This window comes from Ixodes scapularis, unplaced genomic scaffold (genome assembly GCF_016920785.2).
Source record: "Ixodes scapularis isolate PalLabHiFi unplaced genomic scaffold, ASM1692078v2 PGA_scaffold6__148_contigs__length_123643588, whole genome shotgun sequence".
NCBI lineage: Eukaryota > Metazoa > Arthropoda > Arachnida > Ixodida > Ixodidae > Ixodes > Ixodes scapularis.
Window position 1 is genome coordinate 62794573 of NW_024609881.1, and position 26651 is coordinate 62821223.

A 26651-nucleotide genomic window follows, 5' to 3' on the forward strand; every position below is an offset into this window, starting at 1 on the left:
CGAAAACTCGACCAGTCAGGAAAAAAGTGGCGGTTGCGGGTTATCGAGCATTCATCGGTTCTCACTTTTATACCAATATTCATGGATACCAGGGGAGGGGAGGGCAGAGAGAGCAAGAGACGCGGTGGCCATCGGTCTCAGAAAACAATAAAAGATCAGATCACTTTTACAGGTTCACTCTCTGTCTCTCTGTCAGGGCTACTTAGATGGCCTAACCCCCCCTCCCCCCTTTTATGTCGACAGTTGACTGTAAACTGAGGAGTGGACTCGACCTCCATGCCCAGACAAGTAAACCAAAAAAAGCGTCGTCCCTACCCTCGAAGACAATTCTCTCAGCCTCGCGCCGGGCGGTTTTCAGCTGTGCCTCAAAAAGGTACTAGGATCCATTAGGGCCCATTAAAAACAAAAAGAATTCGACCCCTCGCGCGAGGCTACATCGTTTGTTACGCCAGTTGTGAACCCGCGAAAGGAAGGGGTACGGCGCCGTGTTTGATGTCTGTGCAGACGTCGAAGTTGGAAAGGGTAAAACGGCTCCAGGCCGAGCTCCAGGCCGCCCATTTTGCTGAATGCTACGCCTGAATGTCTTTCTTGAGAGTTGACATCCTCGGCACTTTCTCCAGCTTCACCGAATGGTAGGGAGCGCCTAATCCATCACTACCACACTCGCTAGAGGTAGGAAGTGGAGTAGTGTGTCGACAAACCACCTTTCGCAGTGCTATTCGTCCATATTTTCATGGCAGTCACTGCTTACCCTTCGTGCGCGGTAAACTTACCCCGCACCGTCAATAAACCCGTTCTCGTTGACAACATGAGTGACGATCAGCCTCCCAACTTTGCCACTGGGGTTTTTCAACCCGGTGGTGTGACCGGAGCGCTTGGCCCCAAGCGGTGCGCTTGAGGCCAAGCGCTCCGGAGTCTCCACCGGATATCACGGTCACGTCGGCCCAGACTCTCGAGTGGGTGTGCCCGGCGTTCACCCACGTATCGTCAGTGTAGAAAATAAACCGCCCCTTCCGTCTAAACACGTGTATCTGTCGCAGGTACTTGCACCGCCACAGCACAATGTTCGCTGTCTCGATCAGATGGCAGTTGAGAAAGCGGCGCTTAAATCTAAAGCCTAGCTTTTTGAGGATCCGTTGGTGGGTTTCTTTGGACACACTTTGTAGGTTGCCGTCGTCGCCGAACCTCCGCTTAATCTTCTCGACCGTCGAAATTTCATTATCAAGGAAAAACCCGTGAACTATTCTTCTTAGAACTCCGAGGTCAAAATCGTAAAATTTCGTTTTTCTCGCGCAGCCCGTCGCTGTCCGAGATCATTTTGTTGGTGAGACGCCTTGCCCCTCCCGTTCTACTCACTAGCCCATTTGTAGAGTGCTCGCCTACAGACACCGCTCACCGCTGCCGCCCTTCCGATGATGGAATTGGTGCCAGCACTTTTCACGCTCTTCCTTTAGCTTACTTAGCACGTTTAAAGCTGTCTGCTCGGCTGGCGTGGGATAAAAAGATGCTTTTCGGCGATAAGGGCTCGGGGGAGAGCCGATGTCAGCCATGGCAGCCATGGCGGTGAGGAACACAACGAAATGTGTCTTTCGCGGCGCCCTCAACACGGTCCGTCGACGGATATCTATCTTGGGGTATATCCCCTTCAAGAAATATTCTTTTGCGTTTTTGGGACGTATCCTTTAAACCCGCGCTCAAAGGCTTGCGCAGATCCCAACGTCGGCGGCGAATTGGTCACTTAGCAGCAGAACTATAGTCTTTAACGAAAAACAATATTGAGACAATTAACACGTTATTAAATAAAAAAAAAGTTAAGATCATTTTAAAAATAGATTTTTAATATTTTTGCGCGCCTAAATTGTCAGACACCGAAAAATATCGAGAGAAAACCCGACTACAACTTGGCACTATGTTCTGGTGCTGACTGCGCGAGCCTGTTGACACGTCGTACCTTCCACTCTACTGCGCAGTTTTAGTGAGACAGAGTACTATAATGAGATTGGTCTATTTTAATTCTTGTGAGGAGAGTCGATCAATGCTAGGGATTTTCTCGCATTCACCCCGTAAACGATTGAGCGTTGGGTCAAGGCAAAGGCACAAAACGACAATATTTTCAGCTGTTGTCTTTTTCCTCGCGTACGCTGTTTAGGGAAGACAAGCACAGATGAATTTTGTGCAGAACACGCATCCACACACGGTTTGGCCGGTGTTCAGCTTAACCCATTTTGGTCGCAGCGAATAAAATTGGGTCACTCCTAATTTGGAGTCCCGGTTAGCTTTCTTAAACAGCTGGAAGGCTTCTCGGATGAAACTGGTCATGAGCGCGTGACGAAGGCTTGTTGTTTCCCACCCTTCATAATGTTTACAACGTCCTTTTTGTTGGGGCTCTGCCGGGAATAGTTGAAATAATTGTCGCTGTAAAACCGCGTGGCTGACTGCGTGATGTCCTCGTCTATCTTAGCGAATTTGTATGGCTCGAGACACTCTTATACGCCAAAACGTTCACGAAGTCATTTGGACCTTTTTAGGCAATAGCTCAATGCATCCGGGATTAACCGTTTAACCTCGTTAACAATTACGCTTGCAGGGACGAGCGTGAGCAGCTGGCATCTCTCCTGCTAAGACAGCGCCTTGACAAAGGCTTTTTTGAGGTTTGCTCACCACTCGTCACAGTCAAGGCAGAAGCGTTCAGTGACAGAATTTGATTCACTCGTTGCCGGGCTATCTCTCGTAGCCAACGTTTTGCGGTCTGCTGCACGACCCTTCAATTTCCCGCTGTTTTCTTGCCACTTAAGGGTGATGGCTCTTTGATTTAAAGGCAGACGGCATCCGCAAGGGAGTTGTCTCAAGCCCTCCTTCAGATATTTCTTCGTTAATTTCATCTACTACTTTATGTTCTTCAGTGAAGCTTGCCGGAGAGCGTGAAGATGGGTCACTCACCGTACGAGCTGAACGTTGCTCACCGGTGTGTCGAAAACCGTTGTGGCAGAGCATATCCGTCGACAGAACAGTAGCAGCTTTGGTCAAAGTCAGAATTCTTTTCAATGCATCTACGATGAGGTCGGTTACGGGCCGAAAAAATCGGTTGCGGTAAATCACACGCTTATGTCTTTCGAAGTAGTCGGCGCAGTACTTCCTTTTAAAGCTAAAAACTGCAGCCACGACTGAAGTGTGGACGTGCGAAATACGAGTGACCACCTACTTCCCATTTCAAACCTATGTGTTATTTCTTGCCGCGTTGTTTTGCGTGCTTGTTATCTCTCTTTTACTATTTTTGACTTCCTTTGGATTTAGTATCGACGATTATGTGAATTTAATAGCTGAAAAGCATCATGGAGAAGAAAAGCGCGGTAAAACTTTTCGTTTGAAAAAAAAAAAAAAACTTGAAAAAAAATTAAGCAATCTGATTGGGACACGCGTGTCAAAAAATATAGTTTACGCAGGAAAATTTAGAGCAATACTGACAGCGGCAGATTGTTAAAAAAAAAAAAAGTTTGTTTTCTTTTTTGTGGTTCCTTAAAAAGAACAGAAGTAATAAATAATAATAATATATATATATATATATATATATTAGAATCGGAGGATAAACTAGGGCTGCAAAATTTAGGGGAAACGTACTAAATGAGATAGACGAACTTAAACGAGATAACGCCGACAAAGGGTTCCTCTTTGGTGTGGCGCTTGCGTGCCCGAGACAGCGGTTTCGCTGGGAACTGTCAACATACATAGCGGTTATGACGACATATGCATTGCGACCCATGCGTGAATAAGGTTCCGGGCATTCATGAGATCTGCATGATAAAGTCAAATGTCGGCTCTGTTTGTCTCCTCCTCTAGACAACCCTGACTAAACAGAGCCAGGCAAAGTTTGCGCAGTGAGGTTCTATGGTGAGAGGAGGATGGTTGGAGAAGGCGAACTGGTCCGGTACACAGCCTCGGTCGGAGGCATGAGGGCAACAAAGCTCATCGTAGGGCGTAGTCTGAAACCATCATTGATCTCCCTCGCGCTGAACAAAAGGGAGCAGCGTTTGAGACAATTCGATTAACAACAGGGTGCTACTTACAAGATGAACGTTGATACCCCGTTTGGTGCAAAATAGAACTGTCTGTTTAATTTTTTTATTTTTTTTTTATTTTGAAGAAAGCATCACGTTACTGTCAGAAATCTTTTGTTTGTGATTTGTTGAACCACGTAAACGAATTACAACCAGATATCCAACTTTCTTGGTGAAGCGTCGGTGGCTGCTTTCGGAAGCTTTAGGTTTTTACTACCAGCTTCGCTCCTGTTTGTGTTTTATAGTAAAGGGGATGTCGAGAAGCTTCCTCGAACCCTAAAATTTAAGGCAAAATTATACATATAATAACATTTTAATCATTGTTCTTTCTATCTGTAACGGCTCTTGCAATAAGGTATTAGATTGTTTTCAGAAACAAGGCCATCGTAAAAAGAATAAGTTTCCCATATGCAAGTTCACTTCAACGCACTCATTTTCAGTGATTTATTCGGTAAAAGACTCGCCCGCCAAATCTCGAAATATAATATCTAGCACGTGCCGCTCTCAGGCTGCAGGTTGAATCACTGTTACCTTGAATGCTTTATTTTGCCCTCCGTGACATGCCTCAGATGTCCCAGGAGTTGTCATGAGCATATTTAAGAGGAAACTTTTAACGATAAACTGGCTTCTTAAACCATCTGGTATTAATGATGTCGCCACTACCATTGCGGTGAAGCCAGCATAGTTGAACCAAGGATTCAGTGGAGGGCTTAAAATTTGATAATTTAACTTTTTGTCACCAAAATATAGCAAAGATATTACACCGAAGACTTAAATACTCTGTTCCTGAGCCTAATGGGCCCTGAACTACAAGTTAAAGAAACTAAAAAATGTTTTTTTTTTTTAAACATTGGCCTCCAAATTTGCATATTTTTAATTTTTGTAGACATTTGGGGCAAACTCAAACTTGCTTTAAGTTCGATAAGTTCGATAAACCAGAAACAAATACGAATCGATAGCCTATATAGATAGCTACGTATCGATATATCTCTTATGACATACCTACTTTTCGTTCGTTTGATATAACTATCTCAATATTAGTTAAGCTTGCTCCTGGTTGCATGATGGCGATTTTATGTGAAAATAAACAAAAATGGTAAAAGACAACAATTTTTCTCTAAAAACAACACGAATTGCATACTTATCGTGTAAAAATTGTTATGACTAAGTAAAAAGTCAATACTTTGCAAAGACCATCTAAACGTGAGCCAAAATCCCATTACGATTTTCATGCATCCCACCCGGCAGCGTTTCACACACATACATATATATATTTTTTTTATTTTTTTTTTGCTTTCAAACATTTTTTTTGTTCTTAAAGAGAGTTTTGTTCATCACAGGGATTTGGATTTTACATATATCTTTTACAGATAATTCTGAGAACCCACCTCGACAAGGGTGGCCGAATTCAAATGAGACCACCCACATCAGTATATTTGAACACTAGCGGTGACATGTTGAGTGTGACCGAGCTGGACGTGCCAAAGAGAGACCGGATTAGAGAGACCGCGACGTTTGGCTAGGCATAAAAAAACAAGGCGCACTTGGACCAAGCCCGTAGAAAAGCAGTGCAGAAAGAGAACCCTTCTTTTATTAAACTGCCTAAATCACCCTCTGCTTATCTTGACCACCCGACACTAGGAAGCAAATAGTGGGCAACACACAAAGAGACCTTTTTGTGCGTGTGTGTGTTATTCGTCCTTTGTTCCTAGTATCGGGTGTCCAAGAAGTTGAATGCTCACCAGCTCGCCTCCATCTTGTGCGTTGTTTCTACCATTTTCACCTTGCATGTAAAAACGTCTTTTGCGAGGAAGCGCCTGCTTTGTCTCTTAAGGGTTATTCCTGAAACTTCGTTTTTCAACGCGGTCGGATATTCAGCTGCTTCTTAATGTACCCACGTAAACAATATAAGCTTGAAACGCCCGATCCAATATTTCTTTTTTGCTACGGTCCCCACAAGCTCCGAAGCATATATAGAGCCCATTACTATTTTAGACCCTATTGCTCTCTCAAAAACGGACAAGTATTTACGTTAAAAAGCATGAAGGCCTGCTTCAACTCATAATGTCTAAATAGTATTTCAACTGGTGCGATTCTTGACTTTGTTGCGAGTTAGGCCTCTTTCCTCGTGTACAGCTAAAGTGAGACGTTCCGTGTCTCAGTTGTACCGCTCGGTACTCCTGATGTCAGGCAGTGTGCAGCAGAGCGTGCAACAATTGTTTAATTTTTTTTGCTTTACCTTATATGAAATTGCCTGATACATGCTATTGCGGACAATATGCGTTCGACAGTGTTTCACACTTCTTTGGCACAAGCAGTGTTACACGGAACGGCGTTCCTGGAACGCGTTCCTTTTAGGAGGAACGAAGGAACGCTGCCGTTGCACTTTGCATGGCTGGAACTGGAACGGGAACGGGTTACATTGTACTGGAACGGAAAGAGTAAAGGCGTTCCTTTTTTTCCGTCCAGTGGGGTAATTTTTATTTTATTTGCAACAGGAAAAATTTTGAAAGTACAAGAACTATCTTTTTACGAAGTGGAGGATCTCGTTACTTTTTTTGGCTACTAATCTCATGGATTATTTTGTGTGGTCCTCGCTTGCTAACAGTTTCGGTTGCAGGAGAGACTGTAGACATTTTTGTTTTTTTGAGTGCCCGAAACTGCGGTACCAAAAGCAAAGCTTTTAGTCATAGGAAAAGAAAAAGAAAGAGGGTTGTTTTAATCTCAGCTGTTTTCTTTAGTTCCTCGAATCCTCATACACCCAGAACTCTAAGTCCGATTACAGCCACTTGTGAACTTCCATAGCGAGACCTACAGTTACAACAAGATCAGAGATTGGCCAACATCGAACGCATCCTTGTATCCTGAACATTGGTCACTTAAAAGATACACAAAAAATAACATTTATTTCTTCTCCTGTCCCCCACCTTCAAAATGAACAACAAAGCCAACCTCACAAAGAAGTGTTTGTAGTTTTTAAGACTGACCTTCCAAAAGCCCTACAGTCTCCTCCCGGTCCGCTTGCTCGTCTTGCGGACAGCAACCTCGAGAAGCAACTGTTGCTAAGTTCGAACAAGGGATTTTGTTGAATTCCAACATATGAGGTTGTTGTAAAACGCTCGTACAATGTTGTCCAAAAGTACATTCGACTCCTCTCAATCGTCCACTACAAACATGAATATGGTTAAACCTGATATTTTTAACTTGACTATATCAACAAATGAAACCCTGCTTCCGCTTGTTTTCTTCTCCTGTTGCCCTTCCATGACAACTTACAAACTCGTATGTTGACTACAAATGGGATTGATAAAAAAAACTTTACTTGATTTAAATAAACATAGTAATGAGCAAAATACAAATGTAACATAGTTGTAGCGATACGTTCTATTTTTACTCTGTAACGAGAACGAGTTCCTTTTTCATAAATGTAACTTGTAACGGGAAGGCATTAAAAAAATAAGAAGGTACGAGGAACCAGCTTTTGTTCCTTTTATTGAGGAACATGTGCAACACTGGGCAGAAGTGCCACTTTTTGAGAGAGCTCTGCTCCAAACTAGAAATGAAATGCAAAGTTAAGGTTCCATACTTGGGACTATTTGACACACTGATAGGTTAGAGCTTGTGAGGACCTTGTAGACACACAAACAGGTTGTATATGGCGTTTCAGCTCATGTATTCCGCGGGGGGTGTACATAAAGCCCCTCCATCTTGGGAAAAGTGGCGCCATTCGATGTTGTAGAAATGCTCAAGGCCCGAACCGCGCGCCACTTCTGGGAAATTCATGGCGTCTGAAATCTAGCTCAGTGCTGCGCTGTGCCGCCATGATCTTCCTAAGAGCTGCGCGTTGCACGTGCCTCGTGCATCGACGAACCATGCGCTACTTTTGAAACATGAAGGGGCTTTAGGTGTACAGTCTCCCACACTTACAGTCTCCCACACTATGAAAGAATGGTTTGCTGATGCAGTTTATGTGGCGGCGCTCGACACAGTTTGATCAGTAGTGATTTGTTTTAGAGTATAGAATAAAGGTTGATTTATTTCTACACCGAAAGCAGTATATGGGCCTGGCAAAAGCGAATCCCCCCCAATCAGCTTCAAACTGGATCGTCGAAGGGTTCTTTTTTTACTGTTGATGCCTCTACAAACACCAGGTGCCATTCTGAGGCTCCCTCAGTGCACTATTGGAAGAATGCAACAGCTAAAAATGGCGCGCCCTGTGCCTTGCTACACTTAAGTGTTATTTCTATTTAGAATGCCCTTCCGACAGTCCTAACCCCATTTAAGTCATACCTCCTCATTCACACCTTTTGTGCGTGCAACTAAGCTTGCCCGTGCATCTGGGGTATAAAATGCAAATATCTGAATCAACCTTAGGCATGGAACACAAAACGCGAGGAGGCTCGGCATGGAGCATACCTAGTCAGTCTTGAAAAATTGCTTCGTGTCATACTTCAGTTACCGCGAGTGCGGTGGAGATTGTGAGGTAATATCTTGAACTTTAGTACTATTTACCCGCTGTTTCGACCGGAGACTGCAGCGCAGCCGGCGACGTGCGTGATGAAGAAGTGCAATCCCGATACTGATAGAGGCTCTGTTCTGTCACGGATGCTCCTCCGGTGTAGCGGGGTAGAATGGGTGCAAGATTGAATCGCGGAAATTCATATGCGGGGCCTTGAAAATGATGTTCGATCGGAAAACTGTGCGTGGGCTCAGTCAGCCCTTTACACACCTTGTTCGAGGGTTACATGCGATTACGGTTAGACTAGTGTTATTCATCAGCTGCAATTTGTTTGGTTACGGGTTTCCATCTCGAATCCCCGCTTGTATAACGACTCCATTCCGGCAAAAAAACTTGCTTTATTTGTGCCTTTTTAACACCCCCCCACCCCCCGCACTTTCCCACGGCTCTGAGTGTTAAGGTTTCCCTGCTCACTATAACATATGCCTAAGGAATAAATTGACCTCCTAATCGAACTCCCCAAATAAAATAAAGCTAGCCGAAGCACTTGAATTTCCTTTTGTTTTAGGGCTGCTGTAGTTGCCCACTCTAATATAAGATATTAAAGATACCATGTAATGATACATGGTTTGAAAATTTCTTAGGTGATTTCTGAAAAGATACACGAAAAAAAAACCAAAAAAAAACCGGAGAAGTGTGTTTTGAAAGTTAAAATATAGATGCGAAATATAGGCATCGATCGAGAAAGTGAAATACAGATTTTCGGCTCGCATAGAAAAGCAACGCATTTCAGTATGCTGAAAATCGGTAAGAATATGACGCAAGAGAGTGGTGGTGCAATGTCAAATTTTGAACATATAACGTTACCTAAATAAAAAAAAAATTCTTTATGAGCCGACGTTTACCTGTCTAATACTCGACAAACAAAAATTTGAGTCTGTACGCGAATGTTGCATTTAGGCTAGTTGACAGCAAGAAAAAACATCATTGTCATTGTCATACTGATAAGTTGTTTTCACAGATAGATATGCTACAGTGCCGCCCAGAATCTGAAATCTTCTTTTGATGAATATCTGGTGTAGGCTGACATCGACTCACAGACAGATATTGTTTTTCCTTAGTATCTTCTGATCCAGGTAAAGCCACTTGCCCACACTCGCATATTGTCACCACTGGTAGCGTGACATTCCCGCAGAGCTTCAGCCTCCTACGATGGGTAGTCCATTCATACGAGACGAACAACACGCTTACATTTTCTCAATCGTTCCCTGTATATTGCCGCGCGATGGGCCGGTCAAGCAGCGCCCGGTCACGGCATTCTAGAAGTTTCACGTTTATTCTTACTCAAGCCGTAACTTTTATCATTTCACCCTAGTTCCTTGTTCTTAAAAGGGCATGTGCATTCTCACCTTGAATGCTCGATGCTCGAACTTTGTCGGCCAAATTTTCGCAATGCCGACGCACACTAGATAAGGAGCGGCCCGCCACCTTGTCGAGTCAGTCTCGCTCTCGCCTCCTGTTACGCCGCTAAATCGCCGCACGGTTTTCTGCTGCCTCGCCGCCCCTTCTTTATATTGTTTGGCACAAATTCGCCGATTAAACCTTTCTTTTGAGTTCAAAATTTATCGCCTCTTCGCCTTACCCCGTGACAATATTTACATATTATTACTGGAAAAAGTTGTCACTTCCTCGGCATTCTCCAATCCGCTCTGGTTCAAACGGTGCCGGGTACAACACGGCAAACTGCTGCCTAAAGGACCATTAAAACTATTTTGAAATTTTCTTTAGGAAAGGGTGTTTTCTGGCTCCTGGGGGACTTGGCAGTATGCTCAATCTTTATATGAAATTTTATGAAGTCTAATATTTCGTATAAAATAAATCACCGAAACCAAAACTGATATTCGGTTTTACCAACATACAGCCTCCCTGAAGACGGAGGTGACGTCAACTTTGAACCTTCGGTTTTGGCAAAAATTTAGCAGTCATGAACTTTGATGACGCAGTGAGCTGTAGCGACACTTATTAGTTTGAGAGCGTTGCACCGTGTTACGACTGCGAGCCAGGATATTTGTGCCTTCGTGTTCAGCTTGCCAAGCTACTCCTTGAAAAGGTGGCCACGTTTCACAGGTAGCGTGAATGTCTGGCGGTCCCTTGTCGCCGCAACGCAGTCAACCCTTTCAAACGCATTGAAAGGCAACTGTGTGAATGAACCAGGGCTGGGCAGTATCGCGATACAAATGTATCGCGATAGTCTTTTAGAAATACATTTTGGATCTGTATTTCTGTATCGCGATACATTTTTTTCACCAGTATTCGTATTCCTGCATAAACTACATTTGAAATGTTTCTTTGTATTGCAATACAATCACGATGAAGTGTATTCTTTTACATTTATTGAGAAATACTCTTCGCCCCGAGAAACAAAACGTAAGTTCGCACGCCTTTTTTTAAGTTTTGAGGGCACCACGGTCAAGGCGATGCTGGGGCATTGTTACTATACTGACCAAGGTTCCTTCCGATTCTCCGAACTATTTTTTCCTTCTGACAAGTGTTGCGTTGCCGGGGACTCGAACCAGGTAGCGTTCCAAGAGTGGAGTCGAAGCGTCTCCTGCCGCAGGTCCCTAGGTAGGAATTTCATGAGTCATTGTTTGCTAGCATCTGAGGGGATTCCTGTGGTTTTCCCCGATGGCTGTGACAACGACCGAGGGTCGGAACGCTCGGCCGCCTTCCCCGTGGGCCCCTACCTGTTTGTGAGGCGGAGGGCTACCTGGCTTGGGGGGCTCTCCTCTTCACTCTCTCCCGGGGCCCGGGGGGACCTTTTTCCGTTCCCCCCCTCGGACGCGAATCACTGCTGAGAGGCGAGGAGGTTCGGCCTCTTGTTTTCCCGCTTGCGGGAAAGGGACTCGTCCGGTGACCGGGAAACAGATAGGACGTGTATCGGCGACTTCTCCGATGCTTCCCCCCCCCCCCCCCCCCCTCTTGGCTCTCCGGAACTCCGCATCTGGCAGGTACACTCCAAGAAAAAAATTGGCGTCAAGGGACTAACGGCAGCATTCGGTCCTCTGAACTCCCAGTTGCTCCCCGAAAGGACCATCTGGTTCAAGCTAGGTACCGTGCGCAAAAGATGGAGACTAACCGCTCATTCACACTGGAAGCGGATCCGCGTTCGCAAAGCGGTTGCGAACGCGGTTGTATAAAGATTCAGTGCAATTGCACGTGAACTTGATGACATCGAGGTCGCGTGCAATAGTACTACATCTTTATACAACCGCGTTCGCAACCGCTTTGCGAAAGCGGATCCGCTTCCAGTGTGAATGAGCGATAACTGCGCTCGACGGGGACTAACCGATAGGCGTGCGCGAGCAAAAGCAGCCATTAGTAGCCCTCAGACAGGGTGCATCAGTACGATTTAGTCCCCGAAGGCAAACGTAATGTTCGCCAGGAGGACGGATGATATTTCGCTTGTCTTGGGGATCGGCGAGACTCAGCCCAGCACGGCTGAAAGTGTTGACAAAACTCGGACGAAACTGGCGAATTCGCTTAACGTGCCACGAACCTTCAGACATCACATGGTAGAGCTTCGTGCGTAGTGCGAATGCGACTTAAAGGCCGACTTACACTTCGCGCTTTCCACTTTTTCCCACCCCCTCCTCTCCTATAGCCTCTCCTCTTTTTACCTCTCCCCAACTTGGCTCCCCTCACAGCTTAGGAGAGGGGGAATTCTAAGAGGGTTATCTTCCCTGCAGAAAACCGAGCTTGTACGTCGGCCTTTAACGAATGCGTTGACTTTACTTCTTGCAACTATCTCGTCAAAACTTATCTGTTGACATTGCACAAGTCCCATTCCCATGATTTTCCTTCGCGCAAAAAATGAGCATTTATCCAAACGCAACACCTCTAAACACTAACACTTTTTTTTCCTTAAATAAAACTTTAGAGCTTGTTGAAGACGCGCTTTCAACACCGGAGTCTCGCAGTCAGAATAAATGGTCACTTCAATCGTTAAACCTTTACTTACTGAGAAAGGGTCGAGCCTAGTCTCTGCGTCTATAGTAACCAACTTTTTCTTGGGAGTCCGATGTGGAACTCAAAATTCGCAACGACACACTTGATGCACTGCGCGTTCCACTTAAAAAGCACATTCAGGGGTAGTATCTAGACGCCTTCATACGATCGTCGTCGCTGTTTCAGATAACATTCCAGATGAACAACGAAGAACAACCCGTGCCCGGATCGTCATCCATGGCAACACAGTGCTTATACAAAACAAATGCGAACTAAAAAAAAAGCCGCCAAGAAAACTGAAAAAAGAGAGAAAGCGAGAAAAAAAAACGCGTTTGCTTGTTCGTCACTTGACCGGCGTGTTGAAAATGGCAACCTTTGACCTTCTCCCGTCCTTGAAGCATTGCTGTGTCCATGTGCATTGCGTGCAGAGGGAGGGGGAAAAGAGATTTCCGTGTGCGCGCCCTTCCCCCTCCCACCAACAACCTACTCTGCGTTCTTTCTTGCGCCCTTCGTACACGCGGGGGTTGGGCAGATGGGGCAGACAGGGTTCGTCGGGAAAACGGGAATGGGTCTTTCTTTGAAAATAGCCTTCGTCAGAACTTAGAAGTTGGTCGTCTCCGATCATTGCGGGATCCGGTTTGGATTCGCGGTGCTGCAACACTGCTGAAGTCACAAGACAAGGGAACCTGATTAAGGAATGTCAATGTACTTCTGTTTATGTTATATTAATTAACTGCGACTTCAGGAAGTGTTCTTTTTCGAGCGCGTTCTCTAGCTTCCAAAGCGCGCGCCAAGCTCTATTCTTTTTGGCACCATGGTTGCTTATTTTGGCATGCCGAACAGAGACCTGATTTGAGCAAAACGCCAGATCTACCGATGGCTTATTTTTTTGCTTTTTGCAGACCCTGGCAGGATCGCTTTACCATAACGGCCTTTTCACACATGCTCCAGAGAGCTAGAAGCATAGCACTGACCTAGCGCTAAGCGCGTGCTGACGGGAGCTTTCACCAGCTTTGTATCGCACCATCAAAACTCTTGCTCAAGGCAGACGAAAAGCAGCTCACGACACGTGAGCAGCGCTACTTCAGCGCTTCGCTGCCTGTGAGAACCGGCTTTAATGGAGACATTCATTCGATTGTACAGACTTTCGGGTTGATGGCATGAGCTCGTTCCGTTGGTTTGAAGCATAGTTTGAGCACGCACACGCTGGGTGTGTAATTCGCAGCGAACGGTCTACTAAAAGTATAATGTTGCGCTGGTCTGCTGTCAACAGATCGCATGTTAGATGTAAACCATTGTACCACTTTTGTAGCTTATTTGTTTTTTTATTACGTGTATGTTATAACTCATACTTTTGCTGATGCGATCGGGTATTTCACGCTGCCTCTGTTGCTAATACTCCAAAATTCCTCGCAAACAGGCAGGAAGCTTTTGGCCTTATTGTGGATTCTACCGCTCAGGAACTTCGACTTCAGTCATCCTTGAATGCGATATGTATCTACGAGGCAGTAAAGCTACGTTTAACACAATTTCGTTTCGGAGATTTGTTGCTCGGGACCGAATGTAAAGGATAAATATTTAGTCCCAGGGGTCTAAATCCAAGGGCGCAACGTTTAGACCTAGGAGTCCAAGTGCAAGGGCCTAACAGTTCGTCCTCGGGGTTCAATTGAAGCGGTGCAACAGTTGGTCCCAAAGAACCAGGTGCAAGCGCCTAACAGTTGTTCCTTAAGGTGTAATTGAAACGGTGTTACAGTTAGCCCCAACGGTGCTAATGCGAGAGACTAAAGGAGGGGTGCAACAGTTACTCCGCTTCCCGTTACTCCCTGAGGGGACTAATAGTGGTGGCAACGCACTTGCTCCCCTCTGGTACTAAGTCGCCCTCCCCTTTTTCTTAGAGTATATAACTTTAACGACGTTTTAGCACGATGTCGCTCTTGCGCGTCGCACAAATTAATTTAACAAAAACAGCAACAATCACACCGGGACCTATGAGATTGGCGCACTAGACTGCAAAAAATCCAGCTTGTGGGTGGACCATGACATCAATCGAGGCTCGTCCGGTGATTGGCCGAAATGAGCGTAGTCCGCTCCTCCTCTTTTTCGATTGTAAGTTCTCTAAACAAATTCGTTCCTTTTTTTATTTAGTACAACGAAAATTTCGTTTTTTGGCAAAACGAATTTCTACTATAAAATAAAATATTATTTCAGTTCACGGGCGCGCAGAGGAAAAAGACTGAAGAGCCGAGAGGCGTGTAACTCGAAAAGCATTTAGTGTGGTATCAACATAAGGTCGTGTTGTTGTTGTTTTTGTTTTCTGTTGAGAAAAACAAAACTGGAGAATCGTTGTGTTTTGTCCAGTTTGTCGTGCAATTCTAGGTTACAGGCGGGAAGGGAGCTGCAGAAACTGTTCTAGGCTGACGCGTGCAGTTTCCGGTACTCCTCCGCGTTCATGTCGAAAAGCTTCTGTCAGACCTCGTCTCGCACGCCACGATCTTTCCTTCACGTCCATCCAGCTTTTCATCCGAGACCCTTTTGCGCCTGTGGTGCACTGAAACATCGGTACACGTCCCTGCGCAAGCCCAAGACTGCGTTTCTTTCACGCCGAGCCTCCTCGAGCAGGACCACGCTTGTTTCATGTCTTGGGTTAGCAAAGCTGATTGAACTCTGCGTTCAGTCTCTCACAGTGTTCTGTCTCACTTGGGGCGCTACAGCGACACGTGACGATTAGTGATCTTCGTAATGTGACAGCCCCGCTCACAAGGTGAAAGGCAATAAACGGTGTCGACAAAAATAAGGTTCCTAAATACTGCGGCGTCTAAATGCGTTTGAATTCGCTTTATTAACGAAGTTCTAAATTTCTGAGATACATAGTTTTATTGTGCAAAAAGAAAAAAAAACGGTTTTATTTTCTAGAACTAACTTTGTATTTTAAATTTACCCATGACTCCTTGAAATGAGACAAGATTTCCTTTGATTTACTGCTTGCTCACTTCATATTTTTGTCACGTGATGAAGACGTTGGGTTGCAATGGCGACGAAATATGCTGACATGTGCGAGAAGATACGCGATAACCAGAAAGCTATACTGCCCTACTGAAACAAAGGCTTTATATGTGCATGCTGTTGTGTATTGTGTGGCAATTCATAAATAAAATTGATTTGCTTCGATTGATCTGATACAGGTTGCTACAGTGCTTTCGCTCTTCATCGATATGTAGCAAGGCAGATATCAAGACCTGGACTAATGACTGACGCGAAGAATCTTTTAGATTCTACTAAAATTAAAGATAAACGACCCGTTAGGTCAAGTCTCTGTATTTCGTTTTTCGTGTTTTTTTTTGCAGATAAAGCTAAATGAAGTTCATAAAACGTTCTAATATGCATTTTATTGTAAAAAGATATTGTAAACACATACATTGATTGTGATTATTTCCTTAGATAACGCTGAATGCGAAAGTCAAAGAAAACGCTTTTATATATACTTCTTCAGAGGCATGGATATTTGGGAGCGCAATTTCCACCTAGGAACTGTTCAAGACACCTCACTATCAATATTTTTGCACTTTCCGAACCAGCACCGCTGAAAAAGAGGGAACAATTTTAATCTCGGATTTCTCAAATTTGTCGTGGCGAGACACCGAGGAATATTAACCAGCCGTCAATTTATGCTTGCTACGCGATTCTAAGCACCACGCAGAAGTTTTAACGTAGGAACTCTTTATTACGCGTACTGGCCTGGTTTCGGCTTTTGGAGCATAATACACGTTAAAAATAAGCATTCACCAAAAACCGCACAAGGTTAGCAAGAAGATGTCTGAAAACATATAGTTGTAGTACATTGGTGTATACATGTGCGAACAACTTAAGGCAAAACAAACATACCCGTATACGCACTATATACTGGCATAGAAAAAGCGCGTCCTGCGTCAATATCACCTTTAAGTAGGTTTGAGCTGTTCGCTATTTGTGACGAACTCTCCTTATTTGTTTTCCGTCCGGTTATAATGTGTGTGCGAGCAACATGTGGCATGCCGAATGGGTTTGGTTGCTTTGAACGAGCCATCAGATACCACAGTTCCAATGAATTTGAGCTTTACGTCAGAGAGCGGTTGGTAGTTAACATCAGACTAAGAATGCTTGAAATGGGTAAGTGGCGCTTGGTCAATCTGCTGTCTTTTTTATCTTCTACGCAGTTCGAAAGACTGCTCTTGCTGTTGATCCTCTCTGTTCATTGTGAAATCGGCGATAGACAGAACTGGGCAGTGTCGCGGTGCACATGTATCCCAATAGTATCTTAGGGAAACGTTTGAGTGTCTGTGTCTTTCTTTCAAGTTACATGTGAAACACAAATTTTTATCTCAGTTCTAAAAAAAATAAAATCATTGATGTACTGCTAGCATTGTAAAACTGTGACAGGCTTAGTTATCTCGTTACATTCGATGCCGAATTTTAACTGTCCGATTTTTATCATAAATTCGAAACCATCTTTTTGGTGAACCCGCCCCATAACCCTTTACAAAAAAAAAAAAAAAAAAAAGGGCCTAAGTAATATTTCGAAAATGGTTCGGAGAAAGGTAGATTTAAAAAAAAAAATTGCACAATAAGCTCCTCTCACGAACTTCTTCATTCTTTCCACAATGCCAGAGGGAACTCCAGAGAAGAGGAGAGTGGAAAAATGGAAACCTCTTATAATCAAGAGTAGAGGAGCTTATCTTCCTCTGATGGTGCAAAAAAGAGAAATTCAGCTTTTTTTGTCCAATCTATCCACCCTGGGTGACTTAGGTGTACTTGGTAGGTCGCTGGGGCGACATTATATTTTTGCACCATTAAAGCTGGCAGACTGCATTAGTGTAGCAATCACGGCCTTTTTGAAAACAAATCTAAAAAGCCTAAAAGAGCAGGCTGTGTACCCCTGAAGATTGATTGGAGCCGGATATTACTTGCACCTCTAAAGAGTTGAGCTAACTCAAAATATATATAACATTAATTGTCTACCTAGTGTTCGCTATGAGATGACATACTGGTAAGCCGTTGTTGAAGCACACATAGAGTAGCTGTCAGCTGAAAGATCGCAGGGTGTGGACCATTATGGTCTTGATTCTGAGAGCGTGATCGGCTCTTCGACGTTCTTAACCACTGATGCCAAGATCTTATTGGCTACCGAGCAATGGTAAGATGTCCAGTACCCGGCACTTAATGCGTTTCTTACATTGTTGGTACTCAAACTCCCCTAACTGACAGGTTCTCGTCCCTGCACTCATCAGAAACACCCATGCCCCCCAAGCTGCTTGAAAACTAAAAAAAGAAAGTATTTTGGGATATCCTACCTCGCCATTATTCCCGCATGGGTAGCCAAATGGAGCGAAGTAGGTGTTCTCCGTTACGGACCAAAAGTCCGAATTACTGCACGTTATGACGCAGTCCTTCATACTCTGAAAGTATTTGTAGCAAGAAAAGTAGTTAACTTCAAATATTTGCTGTGGGACAAAAAGTTTGATTACTTTTTCAATATTAATTTAGATATCAAGTTCTGTAGAACATATGTGCACATAACCACTGACACTACAGCAAATGTCTAAGGGCCTCCGAAAGCGATGGCTTTTTCAATTGAAATAGATGGTCAGCGAATAAGGAGGTGTTGACATATTTTATGCCTATGGATTTTGAGATCAATAACTGGGTGAAAATATTAAGCTTAAGTCGTACTTATAATATTTTTTGTTGTAGATAATGCATTGTCCAGTAGGTTCCATTTCCGGTACATCTTTAGCGATTTCACGTCCATTTACGTCCAGGTTTTATATCGAACGGTCTAGTCCTTATATATGCAATACCTAAGAGGCATTTGAATTAATGTGAATACACAAATTAAAAAAAGGCTTTGTTCTTTTTTACAAAGACAAAAAACCGAGACTGTCCTTTTCCAACCATAAAGTGCGTAGCTCTATGCCAGCCTGAGCTGTGACGTATGTTCATGACACAGCACAGACATAATCGGCATTACTTGAAAGGTAGCTTTTCTTATTGGAAACGTCTTTGTTAGCGCACGACTCAAGGGTTGCCCAAACAAAACAAAAAATTTTGTGCACAGCAAAAAAAAAAAGTGTGCACGGTTCTCAAGGGCGTGAAGTTTGCTGCGGGGGCCTACGTTTTCAGCGAGGGCATCAACCATAGAGACAGCACGCCTTTCCTCCTCGCCTCCCGACTATCGTTTACTATCGTTCAGAAGATTGGCGATTGCCAAAAACAGTGAGGTCTTGACGACAGCCAGCAAGGCGTGTGGCTCCGGATCCACGTGATGACAACCCTTAAAACCTCTCTCCAAGAACCCAAGTCGTGAATAGCATTTCCCCAACGGAAAAAAAAGTAAAAAAAAAAAAAGTTTGCAAGCGGACTCGGACGGAAGGAAACCATTCATTTGCAGCGAGAGCAAATGATGTGGCTGCACTAAACGTGTCCTGTTTGGACAGACCTTCAGCATGCTGCGCGCATTGCCGAGAGGTAGGGGAGCGGATTTCAGGGACAGGAAAGGCATACAAAGGGGAAGGGGAGTGATGCTCACGCCCGAAGAAAATTCCTCCGGGTTAATGAGTCGACAAAACGTCTGCGGTGTGATGAAACGGCCCGCAACATCCTTGGTGACGTTAAAAAAGTCATAGTCGGATTGTGTTTTCCAGCATTGCTCTCCACGTAGCCTGGAAATAAACAAGAATCGATCAATATGTTTTAAAGGAACAATATATCGAAATATAGGTGTGTGCAATGGGAGAAATACGAATGTTTTTCTGATAATTCAATTAATCCAAAGGTGCGAGCGAGCTGCACTAGAACGATGAAAATATTCCCTGGAGAAGAGAAACAACGGGGACAAAGGACAAACACCAATCTCCAAACACAGCTAGGCGACTGGTGCGGGACAGAAAATATCCGCCTGGTCCTGGTATCGAATCAGGGACACCTCTATTTCTAGTGGAGCTCTCTACCAACTGAGCTAATCAGGAGTTAGGCGTCAGTAGAGCAAAGGGGTTTTATCAGCTGCCGCCGGTCGAGCTCCAACAACCCTAGAGAAAATGCCATTTTTATGAGGAATTTCTTGTGCCCAATTCGCACATATGAATCATACAAGATATATAAGAACATATAAGAACCATATAAGAACCGTAAAAAACTATATAAGACATATGAGAACATATGAGAAACTTTTCACAAGTTTTTTATACCTCTTATATAGTTCTTATATGTTATTATATATCTTGTATGATTCCTATGTGCCTATTGAACGCAAAAAGTTCTCATGCAAATGAGATCTGTCAATACGGAAGGGTGAATGGCCTGCATAGTAAGGTTATTATGATAATGAAAATAATGCAAAGGTGCAAGCGAGCTGGAAAAGCATGATGAAAATAATCGCTGTAGAAAACGGAACAAAGGGACAAAGTACATGCACAAATCTCAACACAGCTAGGAGAAATTAACTATGTTTGGAGATATCCGTTTGTCCTCTGTTCCCCTTGTTCTTCTTCTAAAGGGAATATTTTCATACCGAATTTTTTTTCTGATTCATGACATTAGATTAATATTACAACATTTAAATTTTTACTGAACGCACACGAAGAAACAAAAAAAAAGTATCCTTCCACTAGCATTAGGCAGCCGATATACTAATGCCTCTATAATTGGAGTAATTATCCGAAATGCGTGCCTTTCGAAAATTCTAAGGGCCCTGAAACACTGAGGCAACACGGCGGCAACACCAACAAAACATGTTGTCCAACAATCGTGCAACCTGTTGCTCCTTTCCGATGTTGTCCGACAACCCTGTCACATCGCGGCAACAGTCGCACAACATGGATGAGAACGAAAAAGTTACCTTGGTATGAAAGCTTTCGGAAAAAAAAAACAAAAACAGAAGCAACTTTGATGCTTCTGTTTCTGAAGCGAAAACAAACACAAAAAAACAGCTCTGATGACTGGCTGAGCGAATTTCGGGCCGACAACAAGACTACACATATAGCTTTAAGGGCAGAGCTAGTTTCCTATCAACGTCGTTTTCTTATGAGCTTACTGAAATAGAGGCTTGGAAAATGTTATCAAACAATAATTAAGGCTGTCGTGCAGCTAAAAAAATTTTATGAATGTTTTTACTGCATAATTATGGCAAGTGCTTGTCAAAAAGGTCACAGAGGCGCTCGTGAACGTTCAAACTAGTGTTGATATTGGAACTACCAAGAGACCAGCTCACATTACTGCTAGTGAAATAAAATGGCATGTCTCTACTCGCCTGGTGATAAAGTATTATTAAAATGACGCAAGAAAGCAAAGGTTAAAAAATAAAAGTATTAAAACGACCGCTATGATAATGATTCTCGATTTTATTTCATTTTATTTATTATATCCTTAAGGCGCCCATCGGGCTTTATGTAAAGGGGGCAAGTACGTCATTATTCAAAAAACAAACAGAAAATAAATAAAACAAGAAAACAGGTGTTACATTTGCTATGCGTTTAAGTAAGTGGTAAGAGAATCTTTGAAACCAAAGGATTCTTGGATGATTACAATATTATCAGAAAAGGAGTTGCATTCGTATGTCGCCAACTGTAATGGGGATAATTTAAAAAGGTTCGTTCGTGGAGTGACCAAATGAAGTTTTTCCGAATTGTCAGTGCGCGTAGAAATATGTGGTGCAGCCCGGCAAAATAGTTCTCTCTTTTATGGGCAGTGGTAGTGCAAAGTATGCAATGTTGCAAGTCTTGAGCTTTTCCTTCTGTGTGCAAGAGTTGGTACTCCGAGTTTTTCCTTTAGTGAGGTGATGCTTGTGTGCGTGTAGTTTTTAAGAATGAAGCGTGTGGCTCTATTTTGAACTGATTCTAGTCTTTTTTGTCAAATAAAACTGATGTGGTTTTATTTTATAATAAAGAAGCGCAATCAAGTTCAGATCGAATGAGGGTGGTATATGCTATAAGCTTTGCTTCCCAGTTGGCCATGTGAAAATTTCGACTTAGAAAACCGAGGCTTTGATTTGCTTTTACACTTATGTGATTGATGTGGGCTTCGCAAGACAAGTTTGATGTGAAATGAACCAAAAGATATTTATATGTACGCACATGTTCAAGAACCAAATCAAAGAGAGTGTGTGTAAAACTCTGCCGCACTTCGCTTAGTACTAAAATTTTGACATTTCGTTTTTGGAAATATTCATCTTCTTTTGCCACATTAGACACCATATTTTAATTGTAAATAAGTTGTTCTGAAGTTCAATACAATCATGAATGCTAGATGATTTTCTATAAATCACACAATAATTGGCGTAAAAATGGATGGTGGAGTGGATAGTAGGGGGCAAGTCGTTTACGTACAAAAGGAAAGTAGTGAGCCCAGCAGGGTTCCCTGTGGTACTGCTGAGTTTACTTTCCTTTGACATGAGGATTCGCGTTCATAGCGGACACTTTGCGAGCGGTCGACGAGGAAGTTCAATTACTCTGTATGACAGACGGTTCTATTTGCAAAGCGCGTAATTTAAGAAGTCGTAGATGTGGTACCCTGTTAAATGTTTTTTTAATGTCCATAACAGTGCATGGGTTTCTCTTTTAGACTAAAGGTTGTGATGAAGGTCTGTGACAAATTCAAAGAGTTGGGTTTCGCAAGAATGATACCGCGGGAAACTGTGCTGGTTTAGTAAGAGAAAGTTGTTGTCCGACAAATGATCCATAATATTCCAGAAAATCTCATGCTTCATAGGCTTACTAGGTACACTTGTAAGAGAGATTGGTCTATAATTCGTCAACTCATTCTTTTGACCGGTCTTAAAAAGTAGGGTGGCTTTTGCTTCTCTTCAGTTTGCAGGAATTTTACCAGTAGGTAAGGATTGTTGGAAAAGTAAACACAGAAGAGAGGAAGCTTCTTATTTACAGAGCCTAAGCACTTTCGTTGAAATTATACCCGGGACTGGAGCTCAACTTGGTCGAAGATATTCTATCAGTTTCTGAATACCAGTCGCACACATAGCGATCGGAGCCATATGAGTCAGTATACTATCTTCAGGCAAAAAAACTAGCAACGGAAAGGTTTCGTCAGAAAACATTTCACTAATCAGAAAACATTTCACTAAAGAAATTGCCAACTCGTTCACAGACGTCAACAGCATCCAGCTTGTTTCCCGAAGAATCAGTAAAGTGGAAGGGGTTGGAAGTGTGCTTGGGGTTAACTGCATTCCAAATTATTCGAGTCAGTCTTTATAAGGCCGCGTAGGTCTTCAATAAAGATCGGATCTTTCGCTTTCTTTAGTTCATTTACACACATTTGGTTGATTTCGTCGTACCTTACAAATGCAATCGAAGAACGCGATATTTTAGCCTGCTCTCTTGGCATTAGGAAACAGGCGCTACCAGACACCTGAATGTATTCTAAAATACCCAGAACGTTTCGGGAGAATGAAGCGGTCACATAGTAGGCGGAATCAAGTATACAGCGTGGAAAAATATTCATTTTACCTATTCTTATGAAGGCCGATCATGTCGGCGTCGCAGTTTTTAAGCACTGTCAGTTCAGCTCAACACCAGGCTACAAAATACGCTTTAGGGAACTGCAGGCGCTAACTCAATTTTACAGTAGAAATAGGAATTGCACGAGAGAAAAAAAAAAACTGAACAGAAACACCTTATACGATGTCGAAGATTCCTAACATATATCGGCCATTTCATCTTCCTCGTATAGGGCTATATCGTTGTCAGCGAATGAAAAACATCTTCATAATATAAAGGGTGGAAAATACTCACCGTGTCAAGTTTTCTAACCACAGTCACTAGTTGATGTCGTTCCGTGGCAATTTCCGGACCTTCGAATGCTCTAGCACATTGAAGAGTCGCATTCCCAGCGACGCCTCGCCACACACGAACGAAGGTAAACAATCAAGGTCGTGGAGCGTTCCAAGCGTTGTGCCCGCCGTCAGCGCGGTGTGATAGGGTGGTCGGACAACAAATCGGCCAACACGGATTCCGGGTGACTGCAACATGTTGCCCTGCGGTTCTTGTTGCCGCGATGTGAGAGGGTCACCGGAAACGCGTCATCTCGTGTTGCCGAATAGAGTTGTCCGACTGTCGGCTCAGTGTGGCCGGGCCTTAAGAGCGTTGCATCAATCAACCTTGTAATGTTTCTTTCGGTTCTGTTCGTTTGCACTAAACAAACGACGGACGTACTAGGACTCTAAAAAGAAAAGTTATTTGTCACGTTTAATGGATTCAGCTACGTTTTGGTGAACGCTCTGATGTTTCTTCAGTTCGATATAATGGCCATAATTAGTTTATAGTGAGAATAACAGCACAACCACAATACAATGTATTATTGCTGTGAACTTGCAGCCTCGTTGCCTCTCCAATGACAGGTGAGTTGCAAGTTCCTTTCAACTATTGATGACAGCTGAAGGAACATGTGCCCGTATTATGGAAAAGCTTTTAGCGTCGTCGTTCTTTTGATGGATTCAGCTACCTTTTAAGTGAACTACGATTTAAGTAACCACGATTGGAAGTAACATCCCCGTCAACTGGCAAACGATACATTCAAAATTAGGCTGAAATAATGGCATAGGAAATGTCACGGGTCAAAAGAAGAATAAAGGTTCGATGATGCAAGCGCCTAAGAAAGGTTAAGCAAATACTTACTTCAATACAAATTCCATACCCTTCTCACTACAATTCGAAAACGCGAAAGGCGGCCCAAGAGGCCCTCCAGAGTTCATAATGTATTTGACTTTGGACTTGCAGTCAAGAGCACCAGGATGATTCTTGACATTTCTCAAGGGACCACTTCCATCGTGCGCGCTCCCGAGCCTGCGCGAATATTGTTCATGCTAAAAAGACCATCTAATGCTCAACACTATAATAAGTGACAGATTAAGATACGCAAAGCAAGGCTCATTATAGTCACGCTTCTTATCGGCCCTTATCGCATTGTCCATCGCGATGATAAAAGCCATGGGATTCACTAACGGTGACTAAAAAAGTTTCTCCCGGGTGAAACGCTGAGCACATATGTTTATAAAGGAAGCGACGAGATACTTACAAATGCCCAATTTCGTGGGCTATTGTGGTAAATCTAATGTACAGAGGAGGTACTTCCTCGGAAATTCCCACATTATCGCCTTTCACGCACACCATTCCGGAATAGGAGCTACCTGAAAATAATCCATTTGTTGCTTACCAAAGACATTCAATAACGTTTTTTTCAAGCTTTAAAAATACGCTGTGATGTGAAAATCCCCGTCTTTGAAAAAGCAGCTATTTATAATTATGAGACGCTCAGCCACTAATAATTAAAAATTACCCGAGGCGTGACCGCTTGTGCAAAAGTCTCGAATGCCAAGGAAACAAGCCGTATCTAGAAGTTTGGCGGTGTGCTTACAGGGAAAAGTTTCTTCAGAAAGGTACAAGCAAAACAAATACACAAACAAACATCAAGAGTTACTTTTTTTCAGCGCAAAGCTAAATAACGAAAAACTACACACCCAGCCTTTGGTCAAATGTAGCGCTCGGTGCTTGAACCTGATGCCGAAGTTTCAGAACTTGCTGACTCAAAAATTGTGAACAGTTTTGGGAAATTCACAATAAGACGAAGGCAGTCGACGAAGTCCAGCAATGCATGCAAATGAGTGACGTCGGCTACCGAAAACGGGACTCATTTTGCCAGAGTAAAATTAAAAAATTGCTTCTAACGTTTGAATCTTCAAACGTGAGTTTTAAAGCTTTGGCATCAGGTTGTACCGTTAGAGCTCCGTTTGGAGGGCACTAATGGCGCGTTCACACTGGAAGCGGATCCGCGTTCGCGAAGCAGATCTGGGCGTTCTCAACCGCAAAGCTAGGATCGAGCGGTTGGAGCGCGTTTTTGCCAACCGCTTCGAGACTGATTTCTCCCAACCGCTTTCACGAACCGCAAAGCGGCAACCAAGCACAACGCGACGCTGACGTGACGTCAGTGACTTTCGAAACAACATGGCACCTGTCGCTGGTGAGGCGTCCAAGGCGCTGTAGTCCTAGCGCTGTAGTCTTAGGTTTGGACAAATCAGCGGAGAAACTTGATGTTCACGTCCGTCACTTGAATCCGCCGCGAAAAGAATTGACTCGTAATTTTAACGGGCTTCCCACCGGTGATTTGGTTCGGGTAAGAGTTTGTTTATTATTCCTGGTGCCACAGCCCGAAGCTCGCTGCCTTCTTAACCTCTGCCTGTAGAACGTCGGAACCCGCCCCTGATCGACCAAAATCTCAGCTTTTCTACCCACTAAGATAGTCGCGTGAACTATTGAAAGCTTTCGACACCGTGCATGATCACCACGAAGGCCGATAGAGACGTCGTGAGCTTGATTGCGTAGCCAACGCACTAACGCGGAGGGGGCAGGGTACCTGCGCTAGCTCGACCTGTAAAGTTTACTAACAATAAAATATATAAAGGGAACCTACTCAAGGAATAAAGTGTACGTACCAGACAATGCAGAGGTAATCCACACGGCGTTTATTTGAGCTTAATGTCAAACAAACAGTAGACTCGATCGACGAGCGAGTGACGAGAGAGTCCGCCAGCAACGATGCCACGACCGGATAGCACCGAACACATTCCCCGCACCACGGTCCACCCCACCGCTCACAACTTTGAAAATGATAGGAGCGAACAACAACGAGGGGGGAAAACTGGCCGTCTTTCCCGAAAATAAGGTCAGCTATTCATGCGGAAAGGGTCCACTTCGAAGATAAGGTTGGGGTCATCCTGTTCTGAGTCAGCAAGGCGCGCCTAGCTGGGCTTTGCTTGTGGGCGAAGTCGAGGAAATCACGGGCGAGTTTGGCGGGTCCATGCTTCTTTTTTCGCTGCCTGAACTCGTGATGCGTGCGAACATCCCGGAGAAAAATATTCCGAGTGCCAAAATAGCAAAAGTTTGGCTTTGGACCTTGAATTAAAGCGGAGTTTTGATTGTAAAACAGGGTTGCCAAACGCAGGTCTCAAAAGATCACGCGTGACCGCCGAGAAACCGCCAACCGCCTCTCGGTGTGTGTGAACGGGGTCGCTCGCGAACCGAACCGCGACCGCTTCGCGAACGCGGGTCCGCTTCCAGTGTGAATGCGCCATAAGCGTTGGGCAATGCCCAGGC

The 26651-nt window shown here is 43.9% G+C and overlaps 1 protein-coding gene across 1 annotated transcript in view; it reads right to left on the reverse strand.

The window, feature by feature from the left end:
• Positions 1 to 16051: 16051 nt before the first annotated feature.
• The window catches only part of LOC120836237 (venom metalloproteinase antarease-like TtrivMP_A), a 35366-nt gene continuing 24766 nt past the window's right edge, over positions 16052 to 26651 (reverse strand). Inside the window, exons 10-14 of the mRNA XM_040212267.1 lie at positions 24577 to 24688; positions 24177 to 24344; positions 19082 to 19214; positions 17847 to 17951; positions 16052 to 16099 (exon numbers count right to left, since the gene is read on the reverse strand). Of these exons, the coding sequence (XP_040068201.1) occupies positions 16052 to 16099; positions 17847 to 17951; positions 19082 to 19214; positions 24177 to 24344; positions 24577 to 24688 (566 nt within the window). The remainder of the gene's footprint in view (positions 16100 to 17846; positions 17952 to 19081; positions 19215 to 24176; positions 24345 to 24576; positions 24689 to 26651) is intronic.